This window comes from Patagioenas fasciata, chromosome 3 (assembly GCF_037038585.1).
Source record: "Patagioenas fasciata isolate bPatFas1 chromosome 3, bPatFas1.hap1, whole genome shotgun sequence".
NCBI classification, from domain to species: Eukaryota; Metazoa; Chordata; class Aves; order Columbiformes; family Columbidae; genus Patagioenas; species Patagioenas fasciata.
Window position 1 is genome coordinate 58901044 of NC_092522.1, and position 23567 is coordinate 58924610.

A 23567-nucleotide genomic window follows, 5' to 3' on the forward strand; every position below is an offset into this window, starting at 1 on the left:
CTCCTGTCCTGTTTACCTGATTCACTTGAGAAAACTGGCAAAATTCTGTGTATCTTACTAGCCTATCGTTGCAAGGATATGATCAATTTTATGTGGCACAAAGCTGTGCCGTGTCTCCCAGTGTGGTCCTGGCTGCTGTGTTTTCTCCATGACACTTGTGTCAACAGTTCTGTTTGTGTTTCTGCGTGGTGATCTGAGACCAGGGAACTACTCCCAGAGGGAAGTGAGCAAAATAAAAAGCTTGATTTCCAGCTCTACCAATTCTAGCTCCAGTTTGCTGTGCACCTGGAGTGCTGGCAAAAGGAAAGGGACAAACAGAGGGTGAGCTTGCTCTTTTGGAGGGATTGATTATGAATCTACAGTGTGTTCTTTCAAAGCTTTTCCTCATCCTCAGCTAATGGTTACATGTGCCACTTAATACTAGTCAATGTATTGACTTAGTGAACTTTAGTTGCTTAGCCTGACCACTTTAGTAGTATGTGGCACATGACTAGTCCTAATTAGGCATCTGCTGCGGTATTCAAGAAAGATTTTCACTGAAAACTACTACTAAAAGTGAAGAGCAAACCAGGAGGCATGAAATGCACATTTATATTCTATACCTAGAAATACAGAATAGGGATATAGAAAAAAATGTTTAATGATTTCTGTGGTTGGTTTCCAAGATGTACATCTCTCCTGTTGAAAATGGTGCTTTTCTACTCAACAGGTCTATTGCCAAGGTATTTTTAGAGCCTGAACTGTGAAAAGCTTCCCCCACCCCCCGCCCTTTTCCCTCCCCTTCTCTTTGCTCATTAGTTCTGAAGAGCTAGCAAAACTGTGAAAGAGCTGCATTCTTCTTTTTTGTATCTGATTGCCTATTTTCTAGGTGCTCACACCTCACACCTTTAGGGCCCTACTGGAGGTAATTAGGTTATTCGTAGAGTTGTCAATTATGTGCTTTGTACTTCAGATTTTTTATTTTTAGAAGCAAGCGTGGCTCCGTGTGTGATGTGCCTCAATTTTTCAGAGCCACAGAGCAGTTTGCGAGGTTGGTGGTCAATCTGATACAATATTCTAACATATAGACATGCATGTATGGTATGTCTCAAGCCTTATGCTGTTTTGCTTCGGACATGTCCCTCCTTGGGACAGCATTTTAGCGACCATCTCACAGCTTAGTTTTTATGGGCAATCGAGGAGAGGAAGGTGCCTGGAGGTGAGGAAACTGTGAGGCACTTGTTTTCTGAGGGCCAGCACCTGCTGTAGAAGGCAGAGCTCTTTAGGCTCCTGATGTGTGCTGTGCATAGAACCATCTTCATCCTGTCCAGAGCAGTAATTAATGTTTTCCTTTCCCCTCTGTTATTCTTCCACTCTCTTCCACTTTGTAGTATTGACAATAACTGTCCTGGTCTCCCTCCTAAGGCAACATCTTCAATTTTTTCATGGACCATCTGTTTTGCTTAGTGACTTATAGCCGTTTACCACACTGAGTTCACTGAGTCACTGTGTGTTTCCCATAAGAGTCTCATACTGCTTTTTGATTATGGAATGATGCTTTGTTGTCTGTTTGATTGCCAGCCTAGAGAGGAAGAAATCAGAAATGCGAAAGAACGAATCATAGAATGTCCTGAGTTGGAAGGGACCCACAAGGATCATTGAGTCCAACTCCTGTCCCTGCATATGACAACCCCACAGTTCACACCATGTGTCTGAGGCCATTGTCCAGTCTCTTCTGAGTCCAGAAATGTCTAGCATGCCCACCTTGAAAGCTGAGAATAGTGCTATGCTTTCATAAGCAAATGAGTTTCAATACAATATTCGCTCTAGATAGCTGTTTGGTGATATCTCACATCTCATTCTATTCTAGTGTTCAAATCTTTGTGAAGGACTTGCTTTAGAAAGTACCTTGTTTCTCAACTGGAAGCTCAATAGTTTTGTTTCTTGCACTGTATTTTTACTACTGATGAGTACCTCTCTAATGGGTGTTATCTGAGAGGTATGGGAGTTGATATTTGGGTTACGCTACTGGTCATTTTGAGCTTGCTTTGGTTGTCTATTTTTGTTAAGCTGTTTCTTTGTAGTTTTTCAGTTTTTTCTTTGTAGTTTTTCAATGCTCAGCGTTGCAGCATTGTGAGCAAGATTTAGATCTATACATTTGCTACCTGTACAGACTGTGGCAATGCTTGTCTGCTGGACTTGTCTCTGACCCTGGCAAGGGAGCCATGTAACCACATTTATGCCAATGAATTAAACTGACTACTGTTATTTGGTTGTTTGTTCTTACAGAGCATTTACAAACCAGTACCTGCTGTAAAGGCTGATAAGAGATGCTTCATGTGAGATACGTATTTGCATGATAGGCACCTTTTGAGAGTGGTGAAACTGATGATGAAAAAGTTGCCTTTTCTTCATACTTTTGTGTTAGTCCCTTGTAATTTTCTTTGTTAATGGTTTTCTTCAGCCTGACTCTAGTCTACACTTTTTTCCTCTCTTTCTTTGCCTTCATGTGTAGTGTTATGCTTCAGAAGACTGGAGATACAGCAAAGTGTTGTCTCCCATCTCTGCTTCTGCTCCTTCATAGGTACTCTGGGTGTCCTGCACTTCCATAAGTCTGGAGAAGCTTATCTTTCCCTGGATTTTGTTCATCGGTGCCATCGGCTTCATTAGAGAGAGAGGGGATGTGAACTGCTTTTAGCATATTTTTACTATAATTTGATAATTCTATTCCCCCTCGCTTTTCCTAAGCTTTTGCTTGCAGCCTCCGTTTCTAGTTTCTTGAGGGCACTGTTTATTGATATTACTTGATTCTTGTGTTTTATGGAAATCTTGTACTGAGAATGAGGTTGGGATCATAGATATATGGGATTCTTTAAAGTGCTAATCAAAAACAAAGATAAAGAAATGTTTACACACAAGTCAACAACAAAAGTTATATGTATTAAATAACAGATATGTGACTTTAAAAATTCATTTTGTGGTACGCAGAAGCTAGCAATAATCTCAGGATAATGTCTTTTATTTAGAATTCTGTTTCAGAGAACATTCATCCTGATGTGTGTTTTTTTTTCTGTCTATTTAGTAAATATTTGAATCAGTGTGAAGAAAGCATGACTCAAGCTTCCAAAATCAGCAGAAAGTATGAAGAGTTCCTTGCACAGCTTTCTGGATTCTTAGACACAGACATCAGAGAAAAAGAGAAACCACAGGAATGTTTAACATCAAAGGTGATTATGTATAGGCAAAGAAATGGTTGTCAAAGAAATGAAGCAAATGATGAAGACAGGAATCTTTGTGTTTAAATAGTGATTGGCAGACAGTGCTATAATTTAAGAAAGACTTCTTTTTTTTTTTTTTTTCCCCATATTCGGCCATTTTTGTATCAACCTGTAGTTCCCAAGAACAGCCCTGATTAAATACTTAGTTGAAAGCTTTCCTGAAAACTTCGACACTGAGAGTCACTACGTGACATGTAAACTGTACCTCTAGATCTTAACACTTCTTTCAAGCAGACTTACCATTAAATAGTAGTATCTGAAATAGCATACACTAAAACTATGCCCTGTAACAAAATGCTGTAAATAATTGTGTGGTGGTTTTGAGACTTATTCATAAAACTTCATTATTTCTCTTCAGAATGCTTCTGAAGTTTCAAAAACTAAGCTTCCATTTAGGAAAGGAAAACTGTTCATATACTCTTAACCTTTATTGATGTTGCTGGAGGGGAATTTATCCTAATTTAATGGATTTTTCTCATGTTCATCTAGTCTTTGCTATCCCTGATTTTTTTCATGATTTTTTTTTTTTTTTTTGGAAATTCTGTTTCATTATATTCATATCATTAGAAGAGTCTTGGCTGTAAGGAATACTTAATAAATTAAGATTATCTTGGTACGTATCACAGTAATTTCTTACAAGAAAATTGAAATTGTAATAAATACTCTAATGAAAATTGGCTAATTGTCATTAGGGGCAAAGATGATTGTACTAAGTTGTAACTCTCACATTCTTCAAGTTAAGGAAATATCTGGAGTTAAAAAAAAGTATACATTAATGTCTTGTCTTAACAATTTAGTAATAAATCTATTTGGGAAACCTAATTTGTGCTGAAAATTGTGTACATTAGGAAAACTTAGCAACTCATTTTTCTATTTGGGGTCACGGCGCATCTATTTAGCTTCTTTTCCACCTTACGGTTTTATTTAAGACAGAATTGGTCTGGCTTAGTCTTAAAAAACATCTTGCCAGTGGGAGTCAGGGTATATTTTTTACCTTATGCACTCCTTGAAGTGCTTGCATTCATCTATTCTACTTCTTGGAAACAGCCCTAGAGTCCTCCTGGAAATGACTCCCTTTTTCCAGGGTGTTGGGTGCTCAGAACAGCAGCCCACCAGGTATTTGGCCTTGTCCTTGAATACGCTTATGAGATAGCTGTTACTAACTCAAATCTCCCCATGCTTAAGAGGTTTCAAGCATAAAATGGGGCTTTCAGTTTCGTGTTCCAAATGAGATGCATAAATCTTAACAAACCAAGTGGAAATGGTCTGCTTTTCACATGAAGTTAGCTAAATGATCTGTTTTCATCTTCTGACCTGTTTCGTGTCATGCACAGATATGGAGCGACAGTTGCTCTCCACCTGTTTAACAGATCGTAGAGACTGCGTGGGAGTAAATCTGAACCACATTACACTAAGATGTGGGTTTCTAGTGAGAATATAGTTCTCATTTTAATTGTCTTTCTACTTTTTTTTAGAAAGGAGAGGTAGAGTGTAATTATAAATCTGACCTAGGGGTTACCAGAAACACTATGTATTTATTGGGATGATTAGCAGCAGGTGTACTGGGAGGGATATATGCAATTTTAAGTGCTTTAAAAAGTTACTAATATTTGAATTATTTCTTTAGGTTTCTGAAATACGTAAAGAAAATCTGACACTAAAAGACCAAGTTGCTGCTCTTCAAGAGGCAACCAATGTCTATGAGATGGAGTCCAAAGCTAGTAGAGAAACTATCATGAGGCTTGTTTCAGAAGTGAGCAAAGAGCAGCAAAAGGCAGCAGGATACTATCAAAACGTGGAAAAACTTAGTAAGGTACATAATTACATGATGTGTATAATTATCTAGTATTCAAATGCTTTCCTGAAATTTCAAATTACTTTTCAATAGGAGTTGTATGAGGAAAAATGTTTCTGAAAGACTTTTGGTGATTAGGGTCTTTCTTAAAAAAGACATTTTTCTAAGGTTATTCTCAACTTTTTTAAAGCTTGAGAATATCTGGAAGCTAAGCAATAATATTGTTTAAAATAGGTCTGATTTAGATTTGATGTCTTCCAAAGATGCTTGCAAATTTGTATTTTTGCTTTCTTTGTATTGTTGTAGTCTTTATTGTGCTTGCACAAACAAACAGACAGACATTTTTTAGAGCAGTGCAAACATAGAGAGTTAATGAGTATATCTGAGGCACAAACATGGAACAATGGAAAAATGCTCTTTTAAAGAATACTGATGTGATATTATAAGTTTCCTGAGGATTCTTCTACTCAGTTTCTTTAAAAATTCTAAGGAGGAATTGAAAGGAAATGATAAGATACTATTCTTTTGGAACTGAAAGTAAAGTGTCTTGGCTTCCAGACACGCTATATTATCTTGTTTCACTATCTTATAAACTTGTATTTCGTAACTGTAAATATTCAACTGACTCATACCCCAAAAGTTATAGGCAGTAGGATGACTCTTGCAGGAAAGCACAGTTTTGCTGTGGGGAGTCCATAGAGGAAATCCATGCAGCAGGAATGATGCTGAAATGAGAAATTCAAGTTAAGTTCTAAGTCACGTATTCACAAAATTAGCCTAGGTATGATTTGGAAAAGGTTGTGATTTAAGGATTTAATTGCCTCAGGAGAACTCACTGTTAAGAGTTCTTGTACAGTACAAAGGATGGACAAGCAAAGTGAGCTTCTGTAGCAGTTTTCCTTTTTACTTTTTATTTAAGCGATAAACGTGGAAAGGGAGCAGTTTACTAAAACCACAATGAAATTTCCTGCAGGTACTAGAGCAATGTAGTTGGCTAGGAATAAGAAAAAAATGAGAAGAAACTTAGACTTTTAAATATGTAGCTGAGCTGTGTGTGACTGAGTTTGTAGAAGTTTTTAACATAAAAGCAAGCTTGTGCAAGTAGGTTTGTGAATGTAATAGAACATTTTCCCCACCTCCCTGGCATTACTGTTTTCCTGAACAGAAGATCACCAGCATACACTTTTAAGGATAAAGTGTTCTGATTTGTTTGCAGGCTAAATACTTATGACATGAGAAATAGCCAACAGCATGCTCTGGAGAAGAAAGAATTTGTTGTAGGGAAGATAAATGTGAAGTATCACAAGGGTCATAAATTTTACTTATTGCTGAAAATACTTCTCACCAAGCTGTGTAAAATTTTCTAAGACTTAAGTGGGACTGAGAGAGAACCTGTACCAAAAATTCAACAGGTCCCTTTTGAGAACATTTTCTTCTCATACTTCACTGCCAACACAGGAGTGTGAGTAAGGGCAGAGTTGCTGGCTAATTAAGCCAGAATCAGGTGTTTTAAACCAAGATGAGGACTTCATTTGTAACATGTTTTGCAGGTTTGCTCTGACTGCCAAAACATTTCCAAAGTTGATCTAGTTGTATGAAAAATATTTTCCTATGATTATTGTGCAGATGCCAAATACATAATTTATTTAACCTATTTTATAGAAATGTATTGCAAAATTATTAGCATTGCCTTTCAAATTAAGGGTTTGCCATCAGGGCTTACCTAGAGGTCACGGATGCCTGCAGATTCTGTTCAGAAGGTTTTGTGTTCATAAAGGCATGTTAAGACATTCAGTATTCAAAACATAAGTAAAAACCCAAAAACGGTTTGTATCCACACATCTAAAGAAGGATGTATGGCATCCTCTGTTCCCTTGATGCAGGTGTCTTATTAGGCTACAGGAAAGGCATCAGTGGTATAAAGTTGGTTTGACTTCGTCATATACTTCGCTGTGCAGTTTAAATAAGCACATGAACAGAGTTGCACGTGTGATGTGTTTCCCTGTGAAAGTGGCAAATGAAAATCCATACCATTCCCATGCCAGAGAACACGCACACACACGGTGGCTTGTTCCTGGACTGTTTTCTGAGCTTTAATGAATGGAATTGCCTGAAGCAGAGTTTATCCAGCAGAGACTGAGCATGACTGACTCTTGCCTGAAGCTCCCAGGGCCAAACATATTGGCCGTTTTGTGTATTACAGGTTGAAATGGTGGCCCATTTCCCCTGGTTTTCTCTCAGAATTCTTCCTGAGTCTCTAAGAGGCCATCAGACAGTTCTGTCAGTCTCCTCCAGCAAAGCTCAGCCGTGGCACTGTTCCCTGCCACCTCTCTGAATCACTGCTGGTGTTTCTTGCTGGGTAGCTCTTCACTCCTGCTCCTCACTTGGGATTTCTCTAAACTCCCTCTCTTGACCAGCTGCCTTTCCTTGTGTCCCAGGACAAGGCAGCTGTCCAACGATTGCTTAAACAGATCATAGATTCTGAAATTCTTCATGTAGAAAATGAAAGCCAGCATAGTTACATTCAAGCAATATTTTAGCAGGTTATAAGGTTAATATATGAGAATAATACAGAATGTTCTTTAGTACATTTGATACTTAAATATTTGTTGCAGTTAGCTGGTTTTCATTTGAGTAGCATTAGCAAGTGAATGATAATCTTATCTGTTCCCCTCTTAGCCTCACTGCATCATATCAAACAGCAATCAAGAGAAACTAATATAATCTCAAAACTAATATAAGGAAAAATGGCAAGCCATCAAGCTGTTTTGGTTGACTTTTCTTTAAGAATTCTGAACTTCTCACATTTTTGATCGAATATTGCAAGAGCTTGCTTCTGGAATTTTGTAGATATTGTGCATACGTTTATTCTGGCAGTGCTGGATATCACATTGGCATTTGATGCAAAATAATTTTTAAATGTTGCCCAGATTTCTAGACTGAGAATCAGAATACCTGTTCCTTCTTTCTGTATGCCCGAACAGTGATTATTGATTATGATAATTGTAATTATAGAGTTATTACATTCTTTGAGAATGTAGGTCTTCATAAAATGTCTTATTTGCTCTAACCAAGTTTCTTTTTAGTATTTAATAAATTCCTATATGACATTTATTTAAGGTATAGAGGAATATGCATATATTCTTCTTCCAGGTGATTTGCCTTTCATGGAGTGTTGCCATTGATGAACCAAAAGAACTAGTAAACTGGCTTGTTCTGTTCCACATCTTTGCTGATGATTCAACATAGAAATATTTGTGTTTCCCTCTGAAGTGTTAGTTTAAACATCTGTTTTTCAAAGATGTGCACCATACAATGTCTTTAAATAACAGATTTGAAATACAGTTGAGCAATTTTAATTAATACTAATATATCTGCATATACTAGTGATGTAAAATTAACCATTAAAATATTTTTCAGTATTCAATACTGACTTGTATTAAATTGTTATTAATGAATAAAACTTAGATAAATAACACCCAATCAGTATGAATTTAACAAAATTGATTGTGTGAAAACATAATTAAATGCATAGTTAATTAAAAGATAAACTTATTATTTAAGGAAATTGTCTAAACTTGAGAAAAGTGCCTACATTTTGAATATACCAAATCACTTTGATTGCAGGAGGCACAACCAAATGGTTTTAAGTTTGTTTTTTTTTTTTTTTCCCCCAGTAGATAAATAAAGCAATGACTTTCTCAGTCAGAACATGGATTTTTTTTGTTGTTTATAGGACATTCTTATTAAGAAGGTACATATTAGGGACGGGTTTCAGCAGGCATCACAAATATTTCCAGGTTGAATTATCAGAGAAGACGGGAGACAAGAGCAAGCTAATTTAGAGTCCTTGTGGTATAACAGTGGTAACTGGAGATGCAGCTGGTGTAAGAATTCATCTGGAAGATAGCTTCATTCCCTTTTATACCTTATTATAACTGTTAATGTATTTTTTTTTTCTATGTGTGTTTAATTGACTCAGTATGTTGAAAGCCTGATGCTGATTGAGGTACCAGTATTAATAATGACGATGTAAGTTCAAATATCCTTCTCTGGTCTGAAAACTCTCTCATTTTATATAACAGAAATAATCTGCTCTTCAAGACAGATGAAAGCCCAAAATCCCAACGTTTCCTCTGGGAGGGTAACAAGGGCATTGGTTAACACATGGCAGCTCCAAGATACAAAATGGAGGAGGTGGACTTGCGGTTGTGGCAGGGGTTGTAGAGTGCTAGATGCTGGTGAAGGACAGCAATTATGTAGGGATCTGCAACGTCAGGCCAAATAACTGTTGTCTGAGCTGTGAGAGTGGTCAGTAGCTTGAGCGTGAGCAAGCAGACAGAAATACTTTTGGCCACGTATCCTCTGAACTTCCATCATTCTGGGGCTTCCTGATTCAAACGTTGCATCTCTGTTAACAACTGCGGCTATATGATCTAGCACGAATGTTTCGCATAAAATCTGAGGAAAGCCCTTTAAAAGATGGCCCTGTCATTGTTACTGAATTTTGACCAAAAATAGAGGAGGTAATTAAAAGCTCCAGAAAACTGAGTTTGAACACCTGAATCACTTTGGAGTAAGTAGTGTTCACTCAGACATTCTAGAGAAATTCAAAGCTGAAACATATTAATTGTTAGTATGTGATTGACACTTAAAACTGCCTCAGAAATAGTGGCTAATTTGATTAGTATTGGATGAAATGACAGACCTTATATGTGTATAGGACATGCTAGTTGAAATATTGAGAAATGTGAAAGAATATAGTATATTAAGGAAGAGTTATCACTGCTTTTAAAAAATGCATTGTAAATATGGAGATCAACAGTGAGCACATGTATTTATAAATATTATTACTTAAAAGATCTTATCCCTTCTTGATCCTCTCTTTCATTTGTCTGCCTCTTTAATGTGTTCATACCTCCTTCACTTCATTCTACAGTGTTAAATGCGGCTCTTTTAGCCTTTCCTTACAGAAGAGTCCCTCTCTGCTTAAAAGACAGGAGTAATTTCCCCCACCTGTTGCAGTTGAACTCATTCTCTGTGGATGCAGCTGATGTAATGTTGAACACAGGATTTCTCCTGAGGGGGAGGCCTTGCCACTGTTTTGTGCAGAGGTCTGGGTGCTCCCATGTCCTCATGCAGGTGGGGTGCCAGCAGGTGAGTGTGGGGAGGCTGTGTCCCAGCCTCAGTGAGAGTCACTTTAAGTGCAACACTGTGCTGTATGAGCCCTTTTGCTATGGTCTAAGGTAGTTTTAAGAACCTTTGGTGGTGCTTTCTACATCTGCAGGTGAGCACTGCCATGGTAGATCTGCCATACCTCTTGTGTCTAACCATCAGTCATTGACACAGTCTGCCCTGGGTAAATCCACCTAACGTCTAATTCTGTTTTCTTTGAACATCAGTTTCCGTAATTATTCCCATATTCAAAATTTCTTGTGTATCAGTGCTGGGCAGCTTTTTTGAGCGTACAACCTGCATACTAAAACCTTCATATAATTCAGAGCCATGGGATGTTAGCCATAAATGTTGAGGAGTCAAAGAGAAACTATGAGCTGCTGCAGATCTATCCTTTCAGTCTTCTGGTGTGGAAATTGTTTTATTTGCCTGTACTGATCACTTAGGCTCTTAGGGGTTTGCTTGTACTTGGGATACCACTTTCATGTGTCACAGTCCCTAAATTTCCAGATACTGTTCAGCATTCAGGCTGACCTTGCTGAAGCTAGACATTGTAAATGCTCTCCATTCAAGAGAGGTTTCAGTGAAAATTGTTCAGAATTTTAATGTTTTGAGTTTTGCAGCTTTTCATTCTGTAAATTGGTTGGGTTTTGTGGTTGTGTGTGTTGGGTGGTTTTTTTTGTTTGTTTTTTTTTTGGGGGGGGGGCGGGATTGGGCATCAAGAGGCTTGTAGTTCTTTATTTTATGCTTTGATCTTTTCATTCAGCTGTGTGTGTTTGCAAGTGTTCACAGTTTGAAACAAGATTGTAATTAGGTAAGCTCCTTGGTACTGGCAAACTAATTTTGCACTACCTTTCTGAAAGGAAAAATACACAGTGCTGATAACTGTAATTGAAATAAAACACTCTATTCTTTGCTGTAATTACCATAATGTAATTTTGAACATAGGTGGGAATTTTCTATTAATAGGACTTTTTAGAATAAAAAAGAGAAAATGGCAAGGAATCATGCCAACATTTGTTTCCGAGAGAGTTCTACAATTACTTTAGTAAGGGGTAGCAACAAATAATTTCCTAAATGACAGGGTTTGTTTTGGGTTGTTTTCATTTATGTGTTCATATGTTTGCCCTTTTGAAGCTATTCTAAAATGTTAGTATTTTTAGTATCGTATATTTATATTTCATTGCCATGGGTGCCTCCCAAACTCTTTTTTAAATCCATCCTCACTGCTGATCTACATAAATACTCCTTGATTGGCATGTATTCCATTCATACAAATTACTTACTATGCTATACAGCAAGCACATGTAGACCCTGAGGGACTCGAGTGGTCACTGTATTCACAGCTGCTCCAGGAACAATTCTTTAACTCCAATGTACATAATCTTAGTTGATATCAATCCCCTTACAGAGCCTCTACTAAACAACTGAAACTTTCAGAGAAATTCACTCACTCTCTATAAATATGCCAATCTCTGGGATAATTTTGTGTCTTGTGTGAAGTAATTTTATTTCCCAATTTTTCCTATCAATTAGATAATACCCTAAGGAATGAAAACTTAGTCTTTGCTGTACTTTTAGTTGGTCTCACTGCAAGTTTTATTCTTGTATATGAGAGTATAAGCATGCTTGATGTTGGTATTGTGGGGTAAGGAGGGAGGTTCACAAGATGACTGAAGCAGATAGAGACAGTTGTCAGCTCTGCAGAAAGAAACAGTTCTTCATTGACTTTCTTTTACTCCTCTGGCAAATTCAACCTTATGGTAATAAGAATTTTGCTCTCTTCAGAAGATGACATAGCTCAGAATAATGCCCTTTTTGAATTTTTTTCTTAGTGCTTCACGATTTCAGAATTTCTTCTTTGAGGTGAAATTGGTATTCAAGCATTTGCATCTTCTCTTATGCTATCTTAACATAATTGTTTGTTTGTTTGTTTGGTCCCCCACTCCCCATTTCTGTGTATAAATAATTTCAGGACTTATTGTCACACTCAGGTAAGCGCATCTTGGAGATCACCTCTAATTCTGCTCTTAGCAGTATATTCAAAGAGTTTGTGTGTATTCTTTTGGCCAGGCAGTTGGAATAGATGATCATTGTAGGCCCCTTCCACCACTCTGTGGTGTAGTACTTTTGCTTTATTTGTGTTACGTGTTGTTCACTGTTTGTTTTCCAACTCATATTATCTGAATGAAAAAAGAAGATATCAATAGTTTTACAATTAAAAAAATGGTTCTTGTTTACCTGCAGAGTTATTAATGTATTACTTCTTGCAGGCCATTGCAAGAGGTTAGTCTGTAGTGTGGCTGCAACAGGCTGTGGGCTTTCATTAATTTCAGTGGGAGTTCTCCTTCGGGGCCTGGATGTTGAGTGTATATGAGCAATATGGGTCCTAATATTTCCATCTGCAGTACCTGCTTCTGAGTCATTCCCTGCTTTGTGTGTGGAGAGGAGGCGCTATGACAAGTTTCAAAAGCCTGGTTTAATCTTTCATGTATTTTAGGATCTTGACAGTGCTATAATAAGGAAAGAGAGTTTGGAGAGGGAGATCAGAAACCTCCAGGATAAACTGACTGCTAACCAGAAAGATCTGGACGCCTCAAAGCAGGAACTGCACAATCTGAAGAAATCTTCCAGTGAGCTGAATGGAAGCTTGAAGAGCAGCAGAGAGGAGGCCAGGACTGCTCAGAGCTCTTTAGTGGCTTTTAAAGAGCAAATTGCTGCCCTACTCAGCAGAAGATCTGCAATAGTTAAACCTTCTGAGAAGGCTATTTTGGAGAGGATCCAGGAAATAAATTGCAAAGAGGAGAGTAAAGAAATAGTAAGTCAGCAACTACTGCACTCGCCCAATGTGTGTATTTATTCTTTTCAGATTCTTTTTCATTTTATTCGTCTGTTAGTGTGTTGGTTCGTTCTCCTTACGTTTTGAAATTACAGAGACCTTTTGTTTTCCATTCATTTGACATAATAGGTGAAAAGCATCTATGTTTTATTAGGTAGGAAGAGGTCAGAAATGAAATTAATAATAGATGCTGTTAACAAGAAAAGACAAGGAATGCTCCTTCAGTTAAGACACTGAAATTTGGTTTCAGTGCCACTTAAGCGGACATCAAAAATGGCTGCATGGTCACTGTGATTTAGCGGAACATGTGAACAAGTGTGGATGTGCTGCTACAATAGTGACTTCAAGGACTGACCTGTTTATCAAAGCAGATATAATTGATGATTTGCCCCAGGTAACTTTTTTCCCTCCAATACTCTAAGCATGTACCTAAAAAGAAAAAAGTATTTTTACACTTAAACACTGTTGAAACTGTAACTGTTCACCATGCAGGAGAATGGCAATATGAAGGCAGCTGAGAATTCTAATGCTCTGGCTGGAGGTGTTTTGGCTGGTGGTGTTTGCATGTGCAGGTAGGGAAGGGACAGCTCAGGAAGAAGGTGAGCCAGAATATGGTTGGACCTCTGTCAGTATCCTGACGCTGCACTGAAAATGCTTTCAGATTGAAGTCTAATGAGAATTTTACGTGCGTGTCTGTTTGCATTATTTGGTGTTTTGGTGTGCAGTACACTCTGTTGAGATGTTGGTTATTTTGAGAACTGCTGAGAAAGGGAAATTTAAGGTGATTGGTAGCAATTGAGTAAAAAGGTTTTGCTCCTGGGAATGCTTTTAGGTGACCTCCTGCTTTTGCAAGATTCAGTTGTGGTTAAGGCCATTTGTGTACTACATTGAGCAGCTGTTGGACTCTTTGTGGATATACATCAATACATGCATAGTGTGCGTTACTTATTTCAGTTCTCATTGTTCCTGAATTTATTCCTTAATATTAGCTTTACTTGCTGGGTTGCCCACTTGATCATCCTGCAGACAGGGAGCATTCAGGAAGATTCAAACTTGGTCTCTATTTTGTTGCAGATATGAACACTTCCAGAGGCTTGAGAGGAATGTTACTGTTTTTCCAAGTAGCAGTGTTGCTTGGAGAAGTCATGTTCTGTTACAGAGAACTGTAAAATATACAATAATCAACTTTTTTGTTGTTGTTGTTGTTGTTGTGAAGATGTGTTTATTCTTATTTTAGAGGTAAAGAAACTGAAGTTCAGGAAAATGGGTAGTTTTCCCTAGCAGTGTTAATTTATTTAGGTGCCATGCTCTAACCTCTCTCTGTCCCTTCCTTGCCCCAAGAAAGCCCTATCGACTTTTGCAATGTAAAATGACACCTTTTAAAATGTTTTTAGGGGTCTGAGGATGGAGATTTTTTTTTTTTTCAGTACTATTGCTATCAAAATTAAATACATGTGCTAAAAGGAAAACTTTATTACTAAGACAGAGCCTAGATCAGCTCCAGTTTGCTGCTGCCTAAATCTGTGCTTTGGAAATGCAATACTGGTCTTATAGTTGTCAGATTTTGTTGGTTTATTTTTATAAAATAGAGGAGCTCTGGCAGGTATGTTTAGCATAGCATTCTGCCTCTGCTAGCAAATACAGCAATTGTCTGCTATACTTCTAGCAATATTCCTCCAAAATGCTAGTCCTTTATAAACAAACAAACAAAAAGCAAACAGCTTGTGGCTCAGTTTCCTGAACCATAAATATTAGCTTTAAATTTAACATTGCTTGGTGAATTTGGTTATTGTAGTTGGATGAGGAAATGTGGATCACTGTTTGCTGAGCATTTTAAGTGATGAAGCTTTAATATTTTACTGCTATGACTCATTTGGAAAAAAACATTTACATTTCCCCAAAGTGAACAGTGTTATGAAAGCAGTGCTGGCATCTATTCTCAGAAGAGTTTCTACATTAAGATTAAGGGCTTTGAAATAACTGAGCTAAAATGCCAATATTATGCACCTATGCATCTGTTTCTAATAGAACATAGACTTTTCATCAAAAAGAAGTTTTACAGTGAACTGCTTTGCTTGATGCAAATCGGAATTAAAACAAATGTTTTCTAAGGTTCCATTTGTAAGGAATATACATGTTGGTATATATGTGTTGATCAGATTCCTATTGCATCTCTGGGTGAATTTCCAGGATTTTGATGTAACGTCGGTGCTAGCATATGTATGCTTGCTAGCAGTCAATCAAGAAAAATGTTAATTGTCTAGAGCTAGGATTTCTAACAGACTTTTCAGTAAACTGTCCAGCCTTCAGAAAAAAGACCCAGAAAAGTGAGTCATTGAACTTCTTGACAGGTAAATTAGCCCGTAGTGTTGCTGGTGCCCAATCTAGCTTGTTTTGAAACAGCCCCTGTGTATCTGCGATCCAGCAGCAGTGCCAGGACAGTGACCTATGAATCCAGCAGGTGAGTGCCTTGCTGCTGGAAATTCAAAATGTGCTAATGAATGTGCTGATGTGTAGTGGGAGGAGGAATACCATTAGGTCTTTCCTTTCCCTGAGTAAAGATTGTTTCAATTATGTCAAGACATTGCTGTAAGCAACTTGCCTTTGCAAGCTGGATTTGTGGGATCAGGAAAATGCAGTGCAAGAATCTGGGAGAAAAAGGACCCTCCCTGTCTGAGTGTTTTTGTGCCTTCACTATACAGGTTTTGGTTTTTCAAGTTTAAATCGCCACTGCAGCTGCTCTAGGAGTTCTGTGTACAGGATCGTATACACTAGATGAAATGGCAAAAGGTTCATCGTTACATCCAAGACCAATCAGCTGTGTCTGGCTTCTGCACATGCACCTGTCAAATAGAGCCGTGAAAAGTCTAAATTTTAGAGGGTTTGTGAGAAAATTATTCACTACAACTGCTATAGTCAGGTTTTCTGTGAAATCTCAAATGCTCTTGCAGATTATGTCTCCTGGTTATTGTGATTTTGGTATCTGAAGGGCATCTGAGTTAGCCTGTATACTAGCACTTAACATTAGCATTAGCAAAAATTGTAATTTCATTTGAAAAAAATCAGCATATACTGTGACAATGTCAGGATTGCAGGATTAAGAAGCTCCTTTGAATCAGTGTCCTAATGATCTTTTCAGCAGTTATAGTAAGATGTGTATAATCTGAATATATTCGGACAGCTCTGGGGTGTTTTTGTCATGTATTATTCGTAACAAATGAGACGGGTTCACGGGCACCTGGAGTCCAAGCCAAGCAAATACTCTCAGTTCACAATGAGCTCGGTGCTGGTTATGAGGTCTCCCGGTTCAAGTCCTTCCTGTTTGACAAGTTCTGTCACAGTTCTGTTGCAGCAGATTAATTTCATACAACCAAAACTGTTTTTCTTGATTACCTGCCCATCTGACCTGAGATGGGAACAGCTGATCTGATTGTAGATTGTCTTAATTTTGCTAGTTTTTGCCATTGCATATTGATATACAGGCTCTTAAATGCCAAAATTAATTAGGCTCTACTACTGCTCCCATTAAAATCTCCTTTTGTTCTTGTTTCTAAAGGATTATTATGGCAGTGTAATAAATGCATATTTAGTTTCAGGGATTTATCCACTTTATTCTTCCAAACAAAAGAATTGAGTGGAAAATAATTTGCGAAATTAAAAGCAGAGTAAAATATGTATTGACTTAGGGATGACCAAGAAAACCCCAACCAACCAGAATTTGAGAAATTATCGAAGAAAAGTTGAGAACAAAATGAAAACAATGATTATGACACTGTATAAATCTATGTCTGTTGCATTCTGAGTAGTACGCACAAATTCAAATTTAAAAAGTACTGGCAAGAGCCATGAGAGTGTCTAGAGTCTTCCATGCAAGGAAAGATTCAATAGAAAAGAGCTTTTCAGCTTGGGACAGTGAGTGCAATGCAGTAAAGCAAAATACAAGTGTGTAAGTACCTTGATAAGACATGTGGCAGCTTTAATACTTTTCAGCCAGTAGAGATTTTAAGAAAAAACTTTACACTAGGTGCACACACATGTTTGTATGGGTACATACAAAGCAATGGAAGTTCAAGATAACATCTTACCAAACCAGAACAATGTATCTTATTGATTGTCAAGGTAATACTAAGATGAGAATATTTAGTTGTTTTGTTGTAAAAGAAGGGGAAAAAAATTGCCGCTGTGATGTGAAGGTCCTTGTAACGTTATCCTACACACTGCTTATTTACACTCAATCCCAAGTCCTCCGCGTGCCCATCTATGTGACCTTTGGGTTGTTGAGGGAACTGACAGCATCACTGTAGCCTGGTTTCTGTTCTGGTGTGCTGTGGAGCTGGGCCTGGTGTTTGCACATGCCCTTTTCTCAGCACAAGAGGAAAATAAAAGCTTAGCACAAGAGAAAAATAAAGTTCAGAAAGATTTTACTGAGGGTTATTTAATTGCAGCAGGGATGAAGCCTCCTGTCCCCAAGGTAGGAGCTACCTCTGGAAATGAGTATTTGCAACATCTTGTAACACAAGGAATGAAAGGTTTTCATTTGAAATTATCTGGTGTCCACATTAAAATAAGAAGCAGGTGGTGGGTTTTTTGCAGTCTGGTGGATCAAGCTGCACAAGTGGTTGGCAGAGGAAATTGTGGAGGTCAGAGGTGCAGGACCAAAAACGCAGCGTTTGTAAGTCTCTGGACACAGGCATGGGTGGGTAATAAGGGTACAACTCTGTTTTAGGAAATCCCTAAGTTGTTGATTGTCCCTAAGGTTACTCCAGGATGTTCTGGATGATAAATTGACAGCTTGGTGGCTTTGTGGCCTCACCTTCTGTGGTGTGATTCCTCACCTTCTCATGTTTGTTTGAAGCTCGTGAAAGCCCCACGTGGCTTGGCAGCACCCAGAGCTGCTCTGCAGCCTGGTAAAGGGCTCTGGGTTCTCCGCAGCAGCGCGTCTCTGTGGGCACCGCTTACTGACAAATTTTTTTCTTTTTTTCCCTGCTGGGTGATATGTGATGCAGAAAAGCACTGAATGTGTCTGTGGGTTCTTGCAGTTTTATTATCATTTAGTATTTTATTCCATTGTATTAGCAGCAGTAATTTCTCAGTGTTTTTTAGGCTGGTTGGGTGCAAACTATTGTTTGCATTTAATTGTGGTCTAAGTTGGAAACCTTTTTGTGACGTTAAAATTAATGGGAGTTTTGTGTGCTTATTGTGCGTTCATTGTTTTAACAGGAGGCAAACAGATGCTTAAAATGAAGAGACTGGTTGGGGATGAGTGTCTGAACACTGACTTACAAATACAACATAATTAATTTTCTTTAACCAAATAATTATATGACAGTAAGAAGAAAAGAGAGGGAAAGAGGGAAGCAAGCAACTTTTTTGAGTAGAACTGTCTTTCAGTATTTGGCAGCAGTGCAATCAGATAGTTTCAAGCATTTAATTTATAAGTAGTTTACAACTTAAAATCCATTAATCACATGTAGGTGTTGCAAAGTTAAGAGCATAGAAGTGTTTTCAGAATTTTTAGTCTCGTTTCTTGTTATCTTGTTATGAAATCTTACCCTTCTAGATTACAGATTTTTGATTTTTTTTTTTTTTTAAGCAAAATCTTTTAGATAAACACCCTTTAACAGTTACAACTAGGAAGCATGTCACTGAGACTTTGTTATCGATATCTACATTCTCACCTACATGCTGCATGTATTTCCTAAATCACTTATTTGTTTTTTCCACTCAGCTCCTTGGTAGACTTAGTGCTACTATTGGCTTATTTTAAAGAATGTTAGTTGACTGCTAGATATTGCTGGTTTGCTAACATCTTTGGAAAATTTGTGTCTAAAATACTTTGTATTAACTTTTAAATATATATTAGCCCCTTTTAGTTAGTTGACTCATTTTAAATACAGTTTCTGTCATTCACTTTTGGATGTCTCACATGTCACCAATGGCAGACCATTTTCTCCTGGTGATTACAGGAAGTGTTTTTCTTTTTGTCTTTTGAAATGCATGTATTTTAAAGATATTTTACCCTCTTTTTAATAATTTGAGGATGCATCTTTTATATCCACCTAACCTCATATGTCTTGTTGGTTTGCTTGCTCCCTAGATAGTATCTCAGCTTGAAACCCAAATAGCTAAATTGACTGAAGCTTTGGAAAACCAGACCAGATTGTACCAAGAAGCTCTGAAGAGGAGCAGAAAAGCAGAAAAATGTTCTGAGACTTTCCAGGATCAACTGAAACAATTGGAAGATGAATTACTGTCTGTAGATCTGATACAAGATGGTTTGAAGCTTGAGAAACAAAAAGTAGTTGCATGCATTATTTTCTTTCATGTAAAAGTCACTAAAGACTGAGATACAGCTAATCATATTGCACTGATCAGCTGGAGTATTATTCACAGTACTGCAAATAATGCAAATTAGACAAATCAGGCATCCTGTAGGGAGCAGTAATATCTTTGAGCAAAGATTTTACTTGGAAAAAATAGCTAAGCTTTTGACTTCAAAGTCTATTTAATGCAAAAAAATAAAATCCCCAACAAAGCAAACAAACACAACGCAAAAAAAAAACCAAACCATCCAACAAAAAAAAAACAAAAAAACAAAAAAAAACACACCAAAAAAAACCAACCCAAACCAAACAATAAAAGCAACCAACAAAACACCAAAACAAAACCAAGACAAACGCCCAAACCAACAGAAAAGCCCCAACAGATGGAAAGAAGCCTCTGTAGAATGAATCATAGAATCATAGAATGTCCTGAGTTGGGAGGAACCCACAAGGATCATCGAGTCCAACTCCTGTCTCTGCATATGACAACTCCACAGTTCACACCATGTGTCTGAGGGCGTTGTCCAGTTTCTTCTTGAGCACTGTCAGGCTTGGGGCCGTGACACCTCCCCAGGGAGCCTCTTCCAGTGCTCCACTGCCCTCTGGGGGAAGAACCTTTTCCTAATGTCCAACCTGTAAATAGGTCCTTCCAGGATTCTCTGATCTCTCCATCTTCCTCTAATACATCATGTGGTTTGCAGTCTCTCAAGATCTTGCAGTCCGTGATTCTTTTATATCCTTAGGCTACTGTGATTACTTTTTTTATTAATTATATGAATGAACACACTGTTGGCCTACAACACATCCATATATTAAGAGTTTGAAAAAGGAATTAGTACCCGGAAAGCTAAACCAGCCATCCAATACAGCTAAGAATAGTGGAGTTGTAGCATGTTATCAGGCTAAGATCAATGGTTAGGAAATTGAATTTGCAAAGAATCAACAATTTGGTTATGCCTGTTTTGCATTAGTTTATGGCCCAATAACTTTTATGAAAGAGGCATCCACTGCATTGGGAGCAAAACAGAAAATGGAGCTGTTCCTTCCCCTCTGCTTCCTCTGTGAAGAACACGTGGCCCTAGTTTAATTTCTCTCTATATTTTGCTGAAATAAAGAGATTGTTGTTGTCTGTGGTGTTTTGTTGTTTTTATTTTTTTTTCTCTTAATAAACAACTTCAGTGCTTGCTGCTGCTGTTTTTAACTTTTTCAGCTAGAAGCATCATGAAACAAAAAGATTCTTGCTACGTTTTATCATCTTGGGCTCAAGCAACAGTTATTGAACTGTTTTGTTTGTTTTCCTTTTTTTTTTTTCTTTTGTTGTTTCTTTGCAAAGATTATGACCTACAACAGAAGTAAGAGAAAACAAAGGCAAACTTGGATCTTAGTGAGAAGGAGAGCTTTGGATTTTGGAAGAGGCTAATTGAGACCAGGGAACTAATGCAATTTTTAAAGAGCTAGCAGGGCAGGACAAAAGAAGGAAAAGACAGATAAATAATATTTGGTATCTGTATGTGTTTGCATCAGTAAACCAGATGGCGATGCAATTAAAATAATCTTTAAAACAATTTGTAAACCAAGAACTGTTATCTCTAAACTGTTCCAAAGAAGGGTAAAATACTAACTGTTAACATTCCTGCAGGCTACATCAGATCTCACCCATGGCATCCCTGGTACCAATTTTATTTGTTTCTGAGCTCACAGCAGTGGGCAATCACAGCTAATCACAAGTAATTGCAAATTAGTTGGGATGTAGTTGTTGTTTCTCACTTCTCCCTGCTGATGTGTGGTCGTGTGAAGCAGCAGACACACATACCTGGTGCTCTTCTTACTGCTGAGGAGCAAAAAAAACCATCTGGTCTTACTAAGAAGATAAATACTGTAGATCCAGGGATGTATGAGCAGAATAAATGTTGACTAAAAGGGGACAAATAGAGAATTTGCAATTGTGTCAGGACTGTGTACTATAAACACACCCTTTCAGTACAGTATTTCTTGTGAACAGTGGACTCAGCTATGTGTAGTTGGTTGTCAGTACAGGGGGAATTGCCTTTAAGTTGTGCTTCAGGACTTTTAATGGAGTTTTATTATTCTTTTACCCACTTTACCACATCTTATCTTAGTATCTGAAATTTCTGGAGCAACTTAATGAGAAGATGAAGCTGGACAACCTAGCAACAGAGGTTGGATTTGATATGAATGTGGATGCGATTCTAGCCCGGGTAGAGCAGTTGGTGAAACTGGAAGGTGATGCAGTGATTGAAAACAAGACTATGGCCTACAGCCTAAGAAGGAAGGTAGGCAAAAAAGATGTACTGTTTGTTTCAAAGATAAACATTGTTACGGCTGTATTTTTATAGTGGCTTGCTAGAGGCAGCAGATTGGAGCTTTGTATATATACAAAGAATTTCAAAGATTTCCATTACATACAAAATAGTAAACATTGCAAACTGTGCAAACAGACTGCAAGTTACAACAACTAAAACCACCAGTCAGGTAAACATGTGATACTGCTTTTCAAAACTTCTTCAATAAATATATGAGTTATGCATGTTTATATGTGTATATACGTCTACTTTTTAATACACATTTGTAATACTTCCGTGAACAACTACTGCTGATATGTAAATCTAAAAGGATCTGCTGGGAAGTGGGGCATCTTACACAAATTTCTCTAGAAACAAGTAGGATGCTGGTTGTACTTCACCAAGAATTTCAACATTTCCAAAAAGAACTGCGCTCCTTTAGGAGCAAATCTCTTCAAATTTGGTCAGACACCCCTCCATCATCCTGACAGAGTGAAATCTTCTCATTTTAGACTGACACTAATGGTTTAGAACTTAGAATTAGATCTGTTTAAGGTTTAAAACAACGGTGTATTTTTTTTCTGGAAGCAACTGCCTCTCTAGCAAGGAGTATAGTATGTATGTTGGTACTCCTCAGATGTTCCAGAGTAAAGCCTGGCAACTCAGCCCAGTTAAAAAGAAAAGAGGTGGCTCCCTGAGTGCCAAAATTAAAAAACTAAGCTCCTGGGCCTTATATTGGAGCAGTGGATGAAAGCTTTCTTATTTCTATATGTTGATTTTCCTTCTTGCACACTAGCCTTAATTAACTGATTAAAGATGGAAATGTCTTTTACTACCACCATTGAAACCACTGTCTCCTTAATGAGTCTCTCTCACCTCTTGCATTTGACTGGTGTCTTGTACTTCAGACAATCTCTGATGTTATGAATGATGCACAGCTATTTATGTTCCAATAAGGTGCAGTCTTTGTGTAAGTTTATCCTAAAAGGCAGTGCACAAATTCAGGGATGGAGAAGCACAATGAATTGGTAATATAAGATGTATCAAGTTAGTGTATGTATGTTTATGCTGCTTTACAGAGTTTTCAAGAGAGGAGTAGGACCTCAGGTTAAACTTAGAACACAGAGATTAAGTTTGAAAATCACTCTGTGTAGTACCATTGTCTTTCACATATGTTTTCTTCAAATATCCTTGTGTTTGGAAAACTAGTTGAAGACTCAGAAAGAAAAACTTGAAAGCAAAGAGCTACACATGAACCTTCTGCGGCAGAAAATAACCCAGCTGGAAGAAGAGAAGCAAGTAAGGACCGCCCTAGCTTTGGAGAGGGATGAGGCCAATCTCACTGTCAGAAAGTTACATAAGATGACAGAGAGGTTACAGAAGCAGCTTGATCTGGCAAAGGAAGCGAATACTGATCTCAAAGCCAAGCTGTCTGAAACCAATGAACTTAAGGTGAGTTAAAAGGTTTTATTTGTGCTTCTATCCATTTTCCTATTCCAGGTGGATACAGCTGGAGTTCATTTACAATAAATGTGTTCACGGAGAATGGCTGAAATCCATCTAGGTGGGGAAAGCAAGTATAATATTACAGTGTTTGGGTATTTTGCCATTTGTCTTATTTGCAATTTGTAGTATCTGGTAAGCTTAATGTAAATTTTCAGGCTAGTGTAAGAAAAATACAGTACATGTATCCCTTTCTTTACTGTTAATATGGTTGTAATTTTATATTTTCTCATACATTGCTCACAGAAGACCTATTCTGAAAGGTACAAGGGGGAAAAAGGTTTTTTTTTCAGTGCAAAACAGGCAAGATGCTAAATTTTAATTGTTCCCATGCTTTATTACATCACAGCAGTAATAAATTACCTGCTTTAA

The 23567-nt window shown here is 37.7% G+C and overlaps 1 protein-coding gene across 2 annotated transcripts in view; it reads left to right on the forward strand.

Moving 5' to 3' along the window:
- Positions 1-23567, forward strand: part of LOC136100655 (damage-control phosphatase ARMT1) — a 52217-nt gene that overhangs the window by 22873 nt on the left and 5777 nt on the right. For both annotated transcript variants that reach the window (XM_065835982.2, XM_065835983.2), the window contains 6 exons: positions 3062-3206; positions 4885-5070; positions 12728-13045; positions 19164-19364; positions 21510-21683; positions 22902-23144. In XM_065835982.2, coding sequence (XP_065692054.2) covers positions 3062-3206; positions 4885-5070; positions 12728-13045; positions 19164-19364; positions 21510-21683; positions 22902-23144 — 1267 coding nt within the window. The remainder of the gene's footprint in view (positions 1-3061; positions 3207-4884; positions 5071-12727; positions 13046-19163; positions 19365-21509; positions 21684-22901; positions 23145-23567) is intronic.